We start from the raw sequence: 20,204 nt of genomic DNA, 5'->3' as shown, positions 1-20,204 counted from the left end.
TTTATTTTAAACAATATCAGTTTTATTTGCAGATGAACAGCTTATGAGATTTAGGATAAATTTACATTTCTCAAGGCATTTTGTCATGGAGCATAATGAGGTGTTACATGGACCCTGGAAACTCACAACAGTACAGTAAACTACACGTCAGTAAAGAAAACCTGTGAGATGGCACAAGAATTTCACACCAGAGCATTGTTCATTCCTTCCACAGAGCTGACTCACTTCCATGATTGGAGCAGGAACACCCAGTTAGCGCGCACTTGTTACATTTCACTATTTAGGACGACATTCTTGTGCGAGGAGATCTTCTGGATGTCATCAGCATCACTGCAGCCATCAGATTTTTACTAGGTGAGCAATTCACAGTACTGGAATTTATTAGAGCTCACTGGGTTGTAAAACCAACTCTGTGCACAACACTCATTAATTGGCTCACGCTGTTCTATCCTTCACACATTATAATTCTAGAATTGCTATTCCTTATTATAACATAGCACTGAAAGGTGAAGTTATAGATACTCAGATGAATCGAGGGGGGAGTCAGATATGGAACCTTACAGCAATATTTTGACAGTGCAAATCTGAAAGACAAACCCATATAGCAGATCTTACATTAATTCAAGTACCAGTCCTAATGCTTTTAAGGGAATCTGTCAATGTTTTACCCCTACAAACTGCTGTGATGGCTGCATAGATAAAAGCGCACAGATTCAGAATATGTAGTCTGTAGCTGGTGTTCCCATGCCGTCAGCTTCCAAATGATCTGCATGTTACAGAGGACTTCTATGTGTGCACACATAATGGAGAGTCCTAATCATTACCACACAGTGCTCCAATGAATGGACCCAGAGCTGGATTAGCACAATGGTGGGCCTAGTGGAAATGTAGAAGTGCCCTCTTACTAACCATTAAAGGGATTTTCTGATATAAAATATGCCAACAGCCACCACGGAGTGTACAGGGAGGGTAAGGGGGCTACAAACTGTAATGGCTCATTCAGACATCTGTTTTTCGTGCATGAGTTCTATCCGTGTTTTTCAACAGCCACGTCCAGCTATCGCCCAATATCGCTGCTCCCATTCACTTCTAAACTCCTGGAGCAGCAAGTCCACACTGAACTTTCCACCCACCTCTCATCTAACTTGCTCTTTGACAATCTACAATCTGGCTTCCGCCCCCATCATTCCACTCAGACAGCCCTGACGAAAATTACCAACGACCTACATACAGCCAAAGCTAACGGACAATACTCTATACTCCCGCTTCTAGACCTGTCCTCTGCTTTCGACACAGTTGACCACTGCCTCCTACTACAGATCCTCTCCTCTTTTGGCATCAAAGACCTCAACCTATCCTGGATCTCCTCATACCTTTCCAACCGCACATTCAGCGTCTCCCACACTAACTCCTTATCCCACCCTCTCTCTGTTGGAGTCCCCCAAGGCTCTGTTCTAGGACCCCTACTCTTCTCAATCTACACACTTGGTCTGGGGCAACTCAAATTCCTACGGATTCCAGTACCACCTTTATGCCGATGATACTCAGATCTACCTCTCTGGCCCAGACATCACCTCTCTGCTCTCCAGAATCCCAGAGTGTCCATCAGCCATATCCTCCTCCTTCTCCTCTCGCTTCCTCAAACTCAATGTGGACAAATCTGAACTGATCATCTTTCCCCCATCTCACATATCTTCCTTACCCGACCTTTCTATAACAATTGACATCACGCTTTCCCCCGTACCTGAGGTCCGCTGCCTCGGAGTAACCCTTGACTCTGCCCTGTCCTTCAAACCACACATCCAAGCTCTCTCCACCTACTGTCGCCTCCAGCTCAAAAATATTTCCAGAATCCGTTCCTTCCTCAACCCTCAATCTACTTAAATGCTTGTGCATGCCCTCATCTCCCACCTCGACTATTGCAACATCCTTTTCTGTGGCCTCCCTGCTAACACCCTTGCACCTCTCCAGTCCATTCTCAACTCTGCCGTCCGACTAATTCATCTCTCTCCTCACTACTCTTCTCCCCTCTGCAAATTTCTTCACTGGCTCCCATTCCCTCAGCGTATCCAGTTCAAATTACGAATACTGACCTACAAGGCCATCTACAACCTGTCTCCTCCATACATCTCTGAACTAATCTCCAGATACCTTCCCTCAAGGAATCTCCGGTCCTCCCAACACCTCCTCTCCTCCACACTTATTCGCTCCTCACCCATCCGCCTCCAAGACTTCTTCTGAACAGCCCCCCATCCTCTGGAATTCCCTGCCCCAACACGTCCGGCTATCAACCACACTCGGATCCTTCAGACGGAACCTGAAAACCCACCTCTTCAGGAAAGCCTACAGCCTGCAGTGATCCCCGCTGCCTCCTCACCACTACTGGAGCTACCGCCTCACCATCACTGGAACTGCTGTAACCCCCCAACCTACTGTCTCCTTCCCCACCATCCTGTAGCATGTAAGCCCGAAAGGGCAGGGTCCTCTCTCCCCTCTATATCAGTCTGTGATTGTTAGTTTGTTTGCTGTAAGTGATATCTGTAATCTGTATGTAACCCCTTCTCATGTACAGCACCATGGAACCAATGGTGCTACTGTATATAAAATAATAATAATAGAAACCATACCTAGTATAATCTTTGAGGCTATTCACGTCTGATTTTTTTTGTGGACCATGTTATCATTTGCAAAATTGTGGCGAAATTTCCAATATTGATCGGAGTCTTTGGCTCCACGAAAAAAAAAAGACAGCAATCAGATGCCATCCATGTCTGCCTGCTTTTCACAAACCGCAAGATGAGAAGGTAGAGGTTTTTTTTTCCCATCAGAGAAAAACTAATAAAGCTCAGATCAAACTTGGATGAAACTCATGTGACAGTCTAAGAAGCCTTATGAAGTTCTGAACAAAATCACTGATAAAACTCAGACCTTTTTTCTGATACATGGAGAAAAAACAAACAACAGATGTTTAATTGTCCACGCTCCCCTCACACTCCCACGCTATTACTCTGGCACTGATGAGGTATTCAGTGAGTGGGCGCCCTATACATGCCTCTCTGCCCTCCCGTGCCACTCATCCATTTTTCCATGCTTGTAGTTACCTCAATTCCCCTACCCAACTTCATATTTAAAACAATCCCTGACAGCCCCATGCACTGCAATACATTTTTAGACATATTCACGTCCTCAGGACAGATAGAATTTGAAATTGGCGCTCCTGCAAGTGCACCGTTAAAGTAGCGCTGCTTTGACTAGGGAGAATAGAGATAAAAAGGACATACTATATATATATATATATATATATATATATATCAGCACCAGTTAATCTACACAGCCATAACAGAATTATGTGATTGTTAGAAACAATGACAGATTTTCTTTTACATCGTATATCGGGCCAGACACTGATCAGCCATAGTTCTGTATACATTATGTACACTGGTCACACTTATTAGTTACTGTATGTTTTATAATCAGCAAATGACAATTGGTGAGACTATGAATGAGACAGGCACTACTAACAGGAAAATTGCTTACAGAAAATCTTAAGCTATGTGCACACGCGGCGGATTGGTATCTGTGGAACCGCATGCAAAATGACCTGCGGTTTTACCTGCGGTTTATCACCTCTACAAAGGAGATGGTAAACCGCAGCAGAATCCGCAGAAAAGTAGTGACGTCATTTCTTTCTGCGGATTCAAAACCGCAGCTTTTCCGCAGTTAAAAATCCACAGCATGTGCACAGCAGATTGTAAATCACATAGCTTTACATGCTACTGTACACTGTCTGCAGAACTGATGCGGATCCGCAGCAAAAACCGCAGTGTGGGCACATAGCCTTATGTTGGCTCATGCACAAAGTGTTTGTGAAATAATATTCCATTTCCGTTGGCATATACTATTTCTGATTGGCAAGGAAGCAATCCTTCAACCACCCATCAATTTACGGAAAACATTAGTTCCAGGCTGTATCCTAAGTGAATTATAATGGAGATATATTGGCATGCATGCTACCCCCGGCACACATGCATCGACTCACCTTCACTATCGTAAGAAGAAGACTGAAGACAAACAACTACAACTTTAAGGCACTTCGAAGTGGCACCCAGAAGTAAGAGCAGCAAATTTTACTTTCCAACTTTCATTTCTTACCCTTTCAGATTAAAACCAGAACATGAGGTCTAAGTTGGCTGTTAACTGCATTTAAAACAAAAAAAAAAAAAAACACAATACGGAAACATATGCGGAGTGTAGCATTAAAGGGAAACCATCACCGGAAAATTACCTATTTTTTACATTTTTTTTGTGTTAAATATATATCTTTATTTAAATTGTGGCATATGTTATATGGCATTCTGTATTAATACCGGGTGAGTCATAAAGGACGGACGTTTTTAAACTAATCATAAAATCGTTAAATATTTATTAAATATAAATGTATTCACAGATTTGGTTATGTATACTGACAAATATTTGACAAATTCAAGTGTGGAAAACAACATCTGCCATGTGGTGGCCATTATCAGTGATGCATTTCCAAAGGCGTTCTTGGAAGTTGGCATCAACACGTTCCAACACAACTCTGTCGATTTGGGCAACTTCCACTCGAATAGCTTCCTTCAGTTCTTGTAATGATCGAGGCTTAAGCTTGTATACACGTGATTTGAGGTGACCCCATAAGTAATAATCGCACATGGACAGGTCTGGGGACCTAGGAGGCCAATTAATATCGCCAAACCTGGAAATGATGCGACCAGGGAAGAGAGGGCGAAGAACGTTCATTGTTGCTCCGGCTGTGTGGGCCGTTGCCCCATCTTGTTGAAACCACACACTAGAGATGGGGATATGTTGCCGTCGTAACTCAGGAACAAAGAAGTTATTTATCATGGCGATATAACGTTGTGAGTTCACGGTAACAGTATTGCCATTATCGCCTTCGAAAAAGTACGGACCGATCACGCCATATTTGCCTATAGCGCACCACACCGTTACCTTAGGGCTGTGCAGCGGTCGTTCATGTAATTCTTTCGGATTTTCATAGGCCCAATAACGGCAGTTCTGCTGATTAACCATGCCATTGACATGGAAATGAGCTTCATCACTCATGAATAAAATAAGGTTGTCGTTTTGCTCAATAATTGCTTCCATCTCATGTGCGAACTTCAGTCGCGCTGCATAATCCCCGCGCTCCAACTGTTGCACAATGGCCAATTTATAGGGGTGGAAATGCAGGTCTAAATGCAAAATACGCCTTACTGTACGATTACTGAGGGCAAGTTCTAAAGAATGTTTCCGAGCAGATCGACTCGGACTACGCAGCATGGCTTGCCTGACGCGTTCCACATTTTCAGGGATACGTGCCGTTCGTGGAGCCCCCGGTGGTCGTTTGTTCATTAGTGTACCTCGTGTACGGAGTGCTTCAACCCAACGTAGGATAGTGTTACGAGCGGGAACAGCTTGATTTCTGTGAATATTGAAATGACGCCGAAACTCACGCTCAACGGCTGTGATACACTCATTATTCTTGACAAAACTGTCATACGCAAAAACGCGATGTTCTATCGTCCACGGCACCATAGCTTAAACTGAAACTAAAATAAAAACAATGCTTCCACCTCACAAACATAACCCCGCCTCCCGCACATCTCTACCTCCACCTGGTGGTGAGTTATAGCCACTTCAAATACATCCGTCCTTTATATTTAACGATTTTATGATTAGTTTAAAAACGTCCGTCCTTTATGACTCACCCGGTATAATAAAATTCTTGCAATTTTCACAGTGGCTTTTTATTTTTTTAGACTCTACCTTATCTGTTTCAGGAAACAATACATGTACATAGCCGTATTCTGACCCTATCTTTTTCCATTGAAGAATCTAATGGGGGTATGCAAAGGTCTTTGTGAAGGAAGTGAGAGCTGACATCACCTATTGTGATTGGCGAATCTTGTGTTATGCGTTGTGGATAGAAATATTGCCTGTCATTGTAATCCTAGCTCTGATAAGGAGCCTTACTGAAAACTCTTCCTGAAAGAGTACAAGTATGAGTCTACAATAGCCCCAGTGGCCAGAAAATGGCAAGATTTCTAATTCTGATTTTTTATTACAGATCATAAAAAAAAAAAAAACCACAAAAACCTGATTTAAACAGTAGATCATTTTCTGATAGGAAGAATTAAAGACGAATCATACATCTATTAACATATCAGTCGATCATCCCTTACCAACCTGCTAACATTTTAACAATGTGGTGGTTTCACATAAGGTGCATCATCTTACTAGTGCTGTCTATTTGCGTTTGGTGCATTTGTGCAAAGGTGCACGGAGCAGGGCAAACGATCATCAGGAAATCCATCTTTATGGACCAGGACTACTGTCATAGTCCATACTACCTGTTTGGACCATGACAGAAGGTCATTAAGGTATTTGCCTCACAGTGACAGATCCTCCTGGACTTCACTTACAGATGACAGAAGACATTACTTATGTTCAGGGTGTTTGGGAGAGGCGTGACATAATCCGTACGCTATTGTGACTCATGGTTTAAGGTCATTTCTTATTAGTTCCCTAGGGAACAGCCTTTGGCACATAACCTGCGTATTGCACTCCCTTGGGAAACTTATTGCAGCAGTAACAGCTTTCGTTCACTGATCTGCCTGTAAAACAATTATTCAGATCACATCTGTGCAGATCATGCAATAGGGAATAGGTAAAAGTACTTTTTATATACTTATGGGCAAGGGAGACCCAAGAAAGCAACTGGAATCAATAATGGAAACATGATGAACTACAAGACTCTAGGAGGTACAAAGAAAGAAAAAAAATCCAAGTAAAAGGTAGAGCAAATCAGTATATTTTTCCTTCATTTTTGGACCGATCCACAGAAAAGATCAGGTAAAAAAAAAAAAAAAAAAAAAAGTGTAAATAGGTAGACAAAGCCCCGTCATCAATTTCTTGAATATTCTGGTACTACATAAGGGTAGGGAAGATGCATGGGATTAGACTAGAAAACTAAACTTGCTTTGCTTCATTCAATCCCTTGCTAAATTTGAGTGCAAAATTCATTTTCCTGGAGGAGAAAGATACGGAGCGCGGAATTAACATATTGGCCGGCCATCCCAGCAAAGTACGAAGATGCCAATTCAATATTACATAACTGAAATATGTGATACTTTCAATATGTCTTTAAGGCACAATTCTCTATCACCTTCTTTTAGGAATAAGGTGCACTTAAGGAAGTGGGAGGAAATTATTCTATTAAAAAGAAAAAAAAAAAAAAAAAATCATCCTTCATTAACACTCGCCAACAGAACTGAAAGGAAAAAATGATCAAGCAACACCTACAGACTGCACGGCTCCGACCATTACCTGACAACCTAATCAGCTGAAACTCGTTCCCTGCAATGCAATTTTAAGATTTTTTTTTAATCCAATTTATCCATGGAAAGATTTCTTCCCCTGCATACCGTAGAACCGGACATAGCAATAATTTAGGAAGCAGATGGAGACGCATGCAGTCCTCAGCAATGCACTTCCTTCTGTATAGACATCGTACAAAACAGAATTTGCTGAGGAAGAAGGGGCCTCATTCTGCTACTTTCCAACACATAATCTCCAGGGTTACATTTGGTTAGAGCGATGTATGGGAGCAGTCCAGAGGAACTGGCTTTAAAGGGTATGATAATTCCTGTCTTTGGCCTTGCAGAATTTGTACAGAAAGAATACCACAGCTTGAATGCCCAGTACAAGAACAATTCCTCCAATAAAGCTAGCGGCGTCAAAGGTGTTCTTTACAGGCGAGGTTGTTGGCTCAGGGGGTACTTTTGTGGTGGCTGCAAACAAAGAACAGAAAAATTAGCTTACAAAAAGTCACATCAACTGACAACTTTCACAAAATAACTGAAAACCCAAAGGAATTCTATTGTACATCCAATGCAAATATTACACTAGGCACAGAGAAACACTTCCTCTAAGCCATGCAGAATGGTATAGCAACAGCACTTACTGGTTACATTGCTTTGGGCAGTGGATGGAGCAGGAACCACTGAGCTGTTGGTTACTGCAGCTAAGAGAAGAGTAGAAAAGCAAATCAGTAAAAAGGGAAAAGGAACATATGGCTCTACATAGCCCAGGGCTGTGGAGTCGGAGTCGGTATAAAATGGTCCGACTCCTAAAATATATAATAAATTGTGTACAGTAGTTCAATGCAGAATGTGCTGAATATTTTTTCATAGGAATTTGGGAAAGTTATGAAATGTCCTATAAATGGCTGTTCTATTCCTGATCTAAGGCTACATTCCCACACAGCACTTTGCTGCGTTTTTTGAGGATACGTTTTTCAGCTGCAAAAGCAGATAAGCTTTTTAAAAAACCGCATCACCTGAAAGGTTTTTGAGCTCATAGATAATGTTTTCAATAGCAAAAGCAGATTAGAAATCTGCTCTATCTATCCATTTATCCATATCTGTCTATCCATATCTTATCTGTACCAAAAAGAATGAAAGCCGGGTAGCACACAGACTAACACTTTTTTTTTTTTTTAGCACCAGTCAGGTACACCTCATAGCTGCCCAAAAGGACGCCCAGGACAAGCATTGCTCGTCTTCAGTAACACATCAACATCAATTGATAGTTGGAATAAATAGACTGCATTCACCACATCTTAAGGTGCAGGCTTTATTTTCAAGTGTAGGGGTGTGCAGTATAAGGTGCTGCAGCAGCTGAGGTGTGCAGTATGAGATTCTGCAGAACAGTATGAGGTTCTGTCCCCCCCTAGTTTTGATCCTTACTAAAACCGTTTCTTATAGATATGGCGAACCCTCAGGTAACCCTAAATGAAGGTCAATGGACACAGGTGGCTGAATTGAAGGAATTGCTTAATCACCTATTTACCGTGACTAAAAAATTACAAGCTGAGGATTTAACTCCTGGCATTTTCATAAGGGAGTGGAAGAACTTGCTATTTTGCCTGTCCCAAAGAGGAGATTTTAATCGCAGATGGCATTTCTGCTTCAATGAAACGGAGAGACACACACAGCTATTGGAAAATAAAATTTTTCTGGCAGCTGTTTATGTGGACCCAAGTCATCGCATATTGCTTGATGATCAACAGCTTACTAAAAGGAAAAGAAGCTCTGACTGAGGTAGCAGTTAGGATGAGTGGCCTACAGGAAGACTGCCAGGCGCAAAAGGACTTGGGTCCTGACAGTGTTACTGCTGCCATATCTTCATCCTCATCAGATGAGGAGTTTGACTTTGACAATATTTGGATGATATGGATCAGGCAAAGCGTTGCCGTAAGGAAAAAGATTTCACTCCTTCTCCTACAGCAAGCAGATTGACCATATTTCAGCAAAATGTTTCACTTGCTCTCAAAGAAAAATAAAAATTCAACCGTTCATCAAAACTGACTGTGCTTGAGGCAATTCCTTTATACTTGGAAATTGTTAGAGATGTTGCCCATGTGGTTACAGCTTTTCCTCCAACCCAAGTTAGTGTAGAGAGATTGTTCTCTGGCCTTAAAATTATTAAGTCAGATTTGAGGTCATCTATGAAGGAGAATCTGATGGAGGCAATTCTATTTCTTAGAACAAATTCATAGACTGCACAAATGTTATTTAGTATGTTTTTGTTGAAAACTGTTTTTTGGCACTTACATAGTGTATATATATATATATATATATATATATATTGATATTACATAGTGTATTACATATTTACAATTTATTACAGTTTTTTGTGTTCTAAAGTTGTATTCCAATAAATATATTATGTTCTATCTAAATGTCTTGATTATTGTATCATAAAAATGATTAAATGTCTGATGTTCACATTGTACAATACATTTTTCACTTAAATATAAGCAATATATGTTGGAGTTGGAGTCGTGGAGTCGGTGGAAGGGAAATTGAGGAGTCGGAGTCACAGGTTTGGCTTACCGACTCCACAGCCCTGATAACCACTACACATACAAATAAAATGGTAGCCTTTGGTGAGCAGTGGTAATCAATTTCATTGTGCTTTTATCAGTTTACACCTAAAATACAGAGGTCCCCAACGTAAGTTCAGCAAAACATTTGAAGAAAAATTTTATCCCACATGCTCATACTTGATTACACTCAGTAATTTCCTATTAAAAAATAAAATAAATCGGTATACGTCATAACGTTACAACAATAAAATATTAATTTAGTAAGGAAAAAAAAAATCTATTATCTTTATTTAGACCATTTAGATTTCACAAATAACGTTGTTTCATTCTTATTCTGTACACACAATAGACAACATTGTTTCTTGGCCTTATTTTATGACAAATTACTTACTTGGGACTGAGGTAGTTGTATTGGTGGCATTTCCATTTGTGGTGGTCTCAACAACTGCACAGAAAAAAGAAAAAAACAAAAAACAAACAGAAGCTGGTGATTCAATTCCATCATACAAATCGGCTACTAAAAAAGGCGATCTGCTGAGACCTTGGGTTGCTATGGATGTATGGTCCATGACTTCTCATTGTCCTTACTGCTATATCTTGGGTATATTGAGCCAAGAGCCACTAGAAAGATCGGTTCTCAAATTGATAGATCGTCTCCAACCAATGAAAACAACAAACCGGGGTGAAGTGAAATAGTAGGCACACCGCATGGATGCAAGTGGCATTGTATCTTCTAAAGCAGGGGTCCCCAACCGCCGGTCTGCGGCCCAGCACCGGGCCGCTGCAGTGCCCTTGCCGGTCCGCGGACACAAGGGGAGCCAGGGGCGGTCAGTGGCGTAGCGGGGGCTGGGGCGGCGCGCAGCAGTTCTTAGCGGCGGCCAGGGAGCGATCCAAGAAGCTCCGCTGCCTGCAAGAGGGAATAGCAGGAGCGGAGCTGCAATGACCCGTCCACTGCGTCCAGCTTCCTGCCCGCCGCCCGCGCTTCCTGTCTCTGACTGACACAGAGAGGAGCGCGGCCGCTGCTGTGTCAGAGCGAGGAAGCGCGGGCGGCGGGCAGGTGAGAGGTGGTGTGTGTATGTATGTATAATGTGTGTTGGTGTGTGTATGTGTGTGTGTGTGTGTGTGTGTGTGTGTGTGTGTGTGTGTGTGTGTGTGTGTGTGTGTAGCCTGGCCCTGGAGGAGATGGGGACATGAGGAGAAGGCCATGAGGGGAGTGATGGAGAGACAGCAGTGATGGGGTGAAGGCAATGATGGGGAGAGGGGAGTGATGGGGAGAAGGGAGTGATGGGGAGAAGGCAATGATGGGGAGAAGGCAATGATGGGGAGAAGGCAATGATGGGGAGAAGGCAATGATGGGGAGAAGGCAATGATGGGGAGAAGGCAATGATGGGGAGAGGGGAGTGATGGAGAGATGGCAGTGATGGGGTGAAGGGAGTGATGGGGTGAAGGCAATGATGGGGAGACAGCAGTGATGGAGAGAAGGCAATGATGGGGAGAGGGGAGTGATGGGGTGAAGGCAATGATGGGGAGAAGGGGGTGATGGAGCACTTATTCAAAACCTATGGTGAGTTGAGTCACATTATAAATGTTATTTAATTATAAGTATGCACTGCTACACTACAACTGTGTCCATAGCCCCGCCCCCTTATGACCAAAGCCCCGCCCCTGCCACACCTCCATCCCCGCCCTGCCGGGCCATGGAAGAATGGTCTTGCTTGAAACCGGTCCCTGGTGCAAAAAAGGTTGGGGACCACTGTTCTAAAGGTTGTTATGGCCTGCATAAGTTGCAACAGTTTAACCCATCAAAAGGAAGAACCTAGCAATATGCCAACAATTACTAAAACTACAGTTAGCTGTGAACTAGCGAGCCAGTCACACCCACAAAAAATTGTGGACCCCACAATGGGTAGTCTAATGACGTCCCCAGCCGCCTACCTTCCTCACTCCAGCTGATTGAGAAGTACTTCCCATGTGTGGAGTAAAAAGGGGGGGGGGTGTAACGGTCGGGGTCATACCGGATTACTCTGGCCTCTCTCTAGTCCCCAGTTGGTACTTCAAGCAGTTTTCTTTGACACACCACAGAAAAGTTGGGGCAGCATGACTAGTCACAGGTTCCCTTTAACGCTCCCATCATCTAATAGGAGCCTGGCATGGTGAATTACATAAGTGGCATTTTGCTACTGCAGACAGTTCAGTCTAAAGCTGCGGCAAGTCATTGAGAAATGTGATAGTCAAATACTAATGATGTGCTTTACCTGCTGGGGGAGTTGGGGTTGGTGCTGCTGTAGTTGCGGCTACTGTAAAAAGTCAATAAGACAAAGATATTTACACTCCTTTGTGGAGTACATCAGAAATGACATGGAACCTGTCTGAACAGCAATACTCCTCACTAAAGGTTAAAGTGACACTATAGCTTATCATAGTATGTTAGAGTTGGAAGGGACCTCCAGGGTCATTGTGTCAATGCAGGATTCACTAAACCATCTGAGACAGATGTCTGTCCAGCCTCTGTTTGAAGGCTTCCATTGATGGAGACCTCACCACCTCTCGTGGCAGCCTGTTCCACTCACTGTTCACCCTCACTGTCAAAATAGTGAAAGTTTTAAACCATTCACAATATAGCACAAAAATGGATCAGTGATCACCATGAGGACATGCAAGCTGCTCAGAGTGGGCTTTATACTATTGCTAAATCCATTCAGCGAGTTATAACTTTTATCTTGATCAAGTGAAGCATCTCAGCAGACAGCTTCCCTGCAGAGGCCGCCCAAAGAGTGAGCAAGTCACTTTTAACCACTTCAGGGTTTATGAAGAAGTGACAAAAGACAGAACATGTAGACAACAATGTTGCTTTGAGATTGTTATGCACTGTGTTCATTTTATGGGACGCTTTCACAAGTGAATTCCAGACAGAATCTGCCTGGAAAAAGGCGTCGTGTGCACATGCCCCGAATCAGGTTTGTATAATTGCATTTAAAAAAAACATTTTCAGCAATATAATTTTTGTTACCATATCACAATCTATTAATATTAAAAAAAAATAGAAATCTTGCAATTTTCACATTGGCCATTAGGGCTTTTTATCGTTGTATCTAATGAGTGTCTGGATAGGTCACTGTGAATGGAGAGAGTCAGCTTTGACATCACCTATTGTGATTGGTGGATCTTGTGTTATCAGCTGTATATACTATATATACACTGCCTCTGATGAAAAGAAGCTCCTGGAAACTCTTCATATAAGGACAGGACATTAGAGTATAAAATAGGCCTAGCGGTCAGTGTGAAAATTGCAAGATTACCAATTTTGTTTAATAATTATTTGTGATTAAAAAAACAACACAAAAAACCTTTGTTTCTTAATACGTGCAACATAAAAACAATTTATACAATGGGTCATTTTCTAGTAGGGACTGTCCGCAGGTGTGCTGATCTAAACTCCCTTATGGGCATGTACGAGGCTGCGGAGCTTGGGCCAGTACACCCACGGGCAGTCAGTACATCGCAGTTTGTACTCTGACTGGGAAACGAGAGTAAAACCAGACTTGTAGCATAGGTTTTCCACGCTCATCAATTAGTAGAAAGTTACTCTCCTAAGCAAATTATCTTTACACACTTGGACATTTCCATATTTAAGTGTGGTGTAAATGGATAGAATAGATATTACCTTCACAAGGTATGAGTGTGCAGTTGCTATCAGATGAATTTGCTGTACATTTTGGCTTTTCATCTAGAAGGAAAATTAAATCATTAAAAGGAAATCCGTCCCTTGAAAAAACACAATTAACCAGCAGATATGGGGTTAATTTCCAGGTGAACAGCACTCTGAATCTGCCTGACGCCTGCACTTAAGAGCCCCGCTACCCGGAGGAAATGAACTTTATTCCCTAGACAGTATTTTGGTTGCAGCAACTGAGGGGCGTCTCCGCCACGGAGGGGCGTCTCCGCCACGGTTGCAGCCACGGAGGGGCGTCTCCGCCACGGTTGCAGCCACGGAGGGGCGTCTCCGCCACGGTTGCAGCCACGGAGGGGCGTCTCCGCCACGGTTGCAGCCACGGAGGGGCGTCTCCGCCACGGAGGGGCGTCTCCGCCACGGTTGCAGCCACGGAGGGGCGTCTCCGCCACGGTTGCAGCCACGGAGGGGCGTCTCCGCCACGGAGGGGCGTCTCCGCCACGGTTGCAGCCACGGAGGGGCGTCTCCGCCACGGAGGGGCGTCTCCGCCACGGAGGGGCGTCTCCGCCACGGTTGCAGCCACGGAGGGGCGTCTCCGCCACGGTTGCAGCCACGGAGGGGCGTCTCCGCCACGGTTGCAGCCATTGCTTTGTGTATAGAGTGTGGCAGCTGTAACCACAAACCCCCACACCGATTGACAGCAGCTCAGCATTAGAACCTGCTGTCAGTCAGTGCCGGGGGCGCAGTTACAGCCGTCACTCTATACACACATCGGTGAATGAAACAGATTCATAGAATTCAGTACACAGCCAGGCAATCTCCACGGGGACACTTTATGGACCATCCCGAAGATCTCACAGACTTTGAACATGGCACTGTGGTAGCATGCCACTTTTGCCAAGTTAGTGAAAAATCAGACCTGCCCCAACAAGTGTAAGTTCTTCACAGGTCTTTGGCCTCTCTCCACCTGCCGACAGGTCACTCTCGTGTTAATGACTTGCATCACCCACCCAAGATCTTTCTCAAGCACCATCATTCCCTGGAGCAGTGTATGCACAGAAAAGTCCATATGATGTGCGAGTGACCGATCAGTCAGTGACCAGAGGCCAGAAGTGGGTGGGGAAGAGGGAATGAGGCCGGAGAGCTGTAAGCGCAGGACCACTCTCCTGCATTAGAGGCTTATTAGCATAAAAATTGGAATATGGACTTCTTTGGAATGGAAACATGGACTGCTAAAACTAAAGTATGGATTTATTCAGCAGTACAGTGACCCAACATAGATGTTATTAGCTTGGGGTACAAAGACCTGCAGACAGGTGCCTTTTAATGTACAAAACTACCGGCTTGAGAACAACAAAATATGAAGAGTTTCTCAAAGCAAGAAAGGAAAACGAACAACTACCAAAAAAGGATGAGAAGGTCCAACACACTGGGGGCAAGGAGTGGTCCTTCAGCAAGAGCACAGTAGGAAAGTCACCATTCCTAACGTGTTCCCTGTGCCCGACCCGAGTGGTTATCTGGCCAATCCTTCCATCAGACACGGAGATGAATGTGGTCAATGGCAGTATGGAGTTCCATGCATCGGTTGGGCACCAGGCTGCTGAACGTTTACGTGGTAGGAGGCCACATCTAGTCCCCAGTGCCAGTTTTCTTGTGGCCGCGTTTTGGCCAACCCTGATGAAGAATCTATTCATCTCAACTGGAATAAAGTTTACTTCAGTTAAAATCATGAAATCTAATATTTGAAATAAGACGAAGAAAACGGAAACTTCTTCCAAGTGACTGAGGTAATATGTAAACGTGGACATCTCTTACCCGTGGTACAATTAACCCACACACAGCCGGAGATATTTGTACACGCGTCACATGTATTGGCGCCATCACAGCCCTCTGAAAATAAAATGGAGACAAAGACACTTAATTGTGACTTCAAGACATCATGATTTCTGTTTGTGAATCGGATACATGGCGGCCTGGCCACCAGCAGCAGATATCAGAGCCGGGGATGTCGCACACTACGGCGCAGACGCGTTTCAGAGATGTGAAACGTGGAAAAGATGGTCAGGGACTATGTGGCCCAGGGGGGCTTCTCCCTACACCCCCTTAGTGACAGGTCTCCCCCTACACGGCTGCCTCTGACGCCCACCCTGACCCGCTGCCAGTCAGCAGACCACCCTCCTCCAGGAGGGGCACCTGGCAACACTACACAGTTATCTAGCCTGGAATGTGAGGCATCCCCTCCTAAAACTAGGTGTGGGCTCCATACTGGTTACTGCTCCTCCCGGTGTGAGCTGCCAGTGCTGGCCACCATGCACACTGGGACGTCACGACGTATCGCACTGTGTGACTGTGCATTATAAGGGGCAGTGGCCATCCTGCGGTGCATATATGGGAAGCGTCTGACCTGCAGCAGCGCCGGTCGCCCCCCACAGCAGCAGGAGCAGTCCGGGCAGGAGCCGGTGTGGCAGGGCGCCCCCCACAGTCTTCATCCTGGCTCTGGAGTGTTGCAGTCCCGCAGTGGTCAGCAGCCGTCCTCTCTCACTCCGCGGCTCTCCCTGCTCACGTGACCCGGCCAGGTGCGGCTCTGCAGGCAGCGATAACAGCGGTCCTATGGCCAGCAGCTCCTCTGCCGGGAACTGAGAACCGGTCTGGGGAGACTTCGCACCTCCTGTCGTGACGTCACCACGAACGTGGCACTGGAGAGCGCTCACCTCGTCACTGGCCGTCACCTACCACCTTCTATCCCCTTGGTGATAGCGCCATCTGGAGTGTGGCTAGTGCAACTGCAGTCAGGGGAGAGCACATGAGCGAGTCCACCTGTGAACGGAGTGTACCGTCCGCTGCGGATTAGGGAGGGTCCGAAATCCTGGAATCGCTCGAATATTATGCAGAACCCTACAAATCAGATCACAATTGCACACTATTGCTAGCTGTCATCAATCTATTGGAGACCATATAAATTCACCAACTTTGGTGTCCACTCCACCCCCCCCCAAAACAAAAGTAAATAAATAAAATGTCTGTGAAATTGGTTGGTAGAAGTACTGCAAAGGCTTTAATTTCTCCAGTGGACATGTGTAACACTCTGAGGTCTCCTAGTACTGTAGCCAACCCATTCCAAGCACTGGAGTGCAAACCCCGTCTTTGGCCCCTTTACACATGCGCATAAAAACCATGTCCATGTGGGACGTTCATCTTCACCATCCGTGCGGTTCTATTATCAGCATCCGCGGGGACGTCAGTAACTATGTGACTCGGCGACTGTGTATAGTGGTGGGAATGTTACTGATGTCCCCGCTCTTCAGAATCGCAGGGTCACTATGTGACTCGGCGACTGTGTATAGTGGAGGTAATGTTACTGATGTCCCCGCTCTTCAGAATCGCAGGGTCTCTCTATGTGACTCGGCGACTGTGTATAGTGGCGGTAATGTTACTGATGTCCCCGCTCTTCAGAATCGCAGGGTCTCTCTATGTGACTCGGCGACTGTGTATAGTGGCGGTAATGTTACTGATGTCCCCGCTCTTCAGAATCGCAGGGTCTCTCTATGTGACTCGGCGACTGTGTATAGTGGAGGTAATGTTACTGATGTCCCCGCTCTTCAGAATCGCAGGGTCTCTCTATGTGACTCGGCGACTGTGTATAGTGGCGGTAATGTTACTGATGTCCCCGCTCTTCAGAATCGCAGGGTCTCGCACAGTGCAGTAGGTGAAGGCTTTGGGTGTCACAATGAGCTTCCCATAGCCTTTATTCTTTGGAAGTGCTGGACACCGTCAGATGGGTGGTCTATGTCAGGTCTGTCTGGGATTATTTTTTTTTCCTTTTTAATGAAGTGTTGAACATGGGAAAGTGTCAGGGAGTGCTTATTTCATCATAGTATTTTGTGTGTATTTTTGATTACTGGGTTAGTAATGGGGCCTCTCTATTACTAACTCCTGACCTTGATGGTAGCTGTGTTTTTGGACACTTCACAGCTGACATCCACCCCAATCCCCATTACCCAAATTGCCACTACACCAGGGCATCAAAGAAGAGCCAAGGTGAATCGCCAGAATTGGAGTATCTTCTGTGATTCGCCACTTCTCGGGCGCCTGCGAGCTGGTATTTTTAGACTGGGAAGGGCCCAATAACCAGGGACTTTCCCAGCCTGATAATATCAGACAGCAGCTGTCTGCTTTACCTGTGCTGGTTATCAAAAATAACATGATGGACAGGCAGGAGATACCCAGTTGTGTGGGGACACTGGTGACAGTAGAACAGCATAGAACACAATGTACCGGCAGATACATACTACGGACAATCTAATAATTGGCACCAGTCCGTAGGTGAATCGCCACTGATCGATGCTTGATTTAGTTAGATAAATGTAAGGTTTTCCACACTTTCTGAGGATAGTCTTGTCAGTAGGCAATGACAGCATCACCAATATGTGAGGGTGCTTCAGAGAATGTCATATACCTTTCCCTGAAGACAACAATTGTAGTGTGAATACTAATATACGGTTGTATTGTGTTTTTATAGTACAGGGTGGGCCATTTATATGGATACACCTAATAAAATGGGAATGGTTGGTGATATCAACTTCCTGTTTGTGGCACATTAGTCTATGGGAGGGGGAAACTTTTCAAGATGGGTGGTGACCATGGCGGCCATTTTGAAGTTGGCCATTTTGGATCCAACTTTATTTTTTCCAATGGGAAGAGGGGCATGTGACATCAAATTTATTCAGAATTTCACAAGAAAAACAATGGTGTGCTTGGTTTTAATGTAACTTTATTCTTTCATGAGTTATTTACAAGTCTATGACCACTTATAAAATGTGTTCAAAGTGCTGCCCATTGTGTTGTCAATACAACCTTCTTCTCCCACTCTTGTTTCACCCTCAGTTTACACAGAACATTGTTTAGTGATGAGGAAAACTTTTTTGGGTGGGCCATTTATATGGATATACCTAAATAAAATGGGAATGTTGGCAGTTTTCTTGCATAGGGTATCTTGCACTGAAATCTGCTGCAATGACCTGGGTACTGCGTTCACCAGATATCAACACAATTTCTATCCGCTCCTCACGTGTTAACCTCTGCGACATGTCAATGGCTGTAAACAAAGAGAAACTTGTAAATAACTCATGAAAGAATAAAGTTACTTTAAAACCAAGCACACCATTGTATTTTTTTGTGAAAATCTCAATAAGTTTGATGTGTCATATGACCCTTGTTAGGGGCTGGCAGAATGCACCAAATAATAAAGATGAAATTTAGGTGCGTTCGCAGCCCATGGTTCACCGTGCAGAGGTGTTAACTGCTGCTCGGTAATGGCGGACGTGATATGGCGTTATAATAAAGGGACACACGGGGTTAACCTTACCCACTGTGTACTGTACAGAGGCGGACTCTGTTACCTCACAGAGCTGCACAACCGCCAAATAATAAATGCCGTAGCCTGTTTGTACTCACAGAGCTCGGCAGTGTGAGCGCTAGAGTATAGTCACAAGACTCTGCCCCTGAGACACTGGGTTAGAGTCCCTCTAGACATGCTAGTGCTCGGCACCACGGCTGCGGTGCCAGCAGGACAATAGCTGGAGGAAACGCGCACTTAGTGTAGACTGCACCGCTCTGGTGGATGCCACTAACCTCCCTGACTAGGGCACAGAAAGCGCATGACTTGCGCACGGCGCCACACTGGCAGTTGCAGCTACTCATTGCGGTACTGTACTGAGTTGCCTTGTGCTGAAGGGCACAATATGGCGCTAAGAAGAGTGCTGTGACTTGGAGCACAGTGGCATGAGCACAGTCACCTTTTGGCACTGACTCTTAACTCCGAATCCCTAACGACAAGCACAACCAAGGGTAGGGGTTTCCAATGAGTCAGTCACCAGATACATGCATTCATCATCATACACACCATAAGTATTAGAGTCTATACTAGCGCATGGCCGTGCGGCCATGCGGCTCTTTTATATCAGCGTCCTTCCGGGACCTTCCTGATGGTCCAATCCGAGCTGGAGAAGGACCTGAGCATGTGACCTCCGATCTCCAATGAGAGATCGTCCCAAGAGCATGCTCAGTGGACCAAAAGGAGGACTTAGTCCCTGGAGTAGCTCGCTGCTGACCAGCATGCGTTGCTATAGCTGGACCAGAGGTGGCAGCAGCAACTAAACCTACAGAGCTGGTCTGAGCAGAGCGCCTGGATAAACGAGTCTGCCGAGCAGCCTCCTCTGTGGCCGGAGATGAATGGGAGACTGCCGAATGCAAGGCTCGGGATCTCTGCTATGCAGCTACAGAAAGCCGACGCCTAACAACCCTCTTCCCATTGAAAAAATAAAGTTGGATTCAAAATGGCCTCCACCCACCTTGAAAAGTTTTCCTCCTCCCATATACTAATGTGCCATAAACAGGAAGTTGATATCACCAACAATTCCCATTTTATTTAGGTATATCCAGATAAATGGCCCACCCTTTATAATGTAAAATGCATAGAGTGTTATAAGTACTGATGCTGACGTGTAGGTACTGTTTTGGTCTGTTCAGTAACCAGTGTGAATTTGCATTTACAGTGGGTACGAAAAGTATTCAGACCCCTTTACATTTTTGACTGTTTCATTG

General features: G+C 44.8%; 1 protein-coding gene across 1 annotated transcript; it reads right to left on the bottom strand.

The window, feature by feature from the left end:
* On the bottom strand, positions 1-16,441 carry CD164 (CD164 molecule). Its single transcript, XM_073576039.1, has 7 exons — positions 16,006-16,441; positions 15,417-15,491; positions 13,596-13,658; positions 12,187-12,228; positions 10,323-10,376; positions 8,006-8,065; positions 1-7,832 (listed from the first exon to the last, which is right to left on the bottom strand). Exons 1-7 carry the CDS (start codon positions 16,088-16,090, stop codon positions 7,669-7,671), a joined length of 543 nt encoding a protein of 180 aa, XP_073432140.1. The 5' UTR covers positions 16,091-16,441; the 3' UTR covers positions 1-7,668.
* Positions 16,442-20,204: the final 3,763 nt, after the last annotated feature.

This window comes from Dendrobates tinctorius, unplaced genomic scaffold, assembly GCF_039654945.1.
Source record: "Dendrobates tinctorius isolate UK_male_01 unplaced genomic scaffold, ASM3965494v1 ptg000046l, whole genome shotgun sequence".
NCBI lineage: Eukaryota > Metazoa > Chordata > Amphibia > Anura > Dendrobatidae > Dendrobates > Dendrobates tinctorius.
This window is presented reverse-complemented; position numbering and strand designations above follow the sequence as displayed.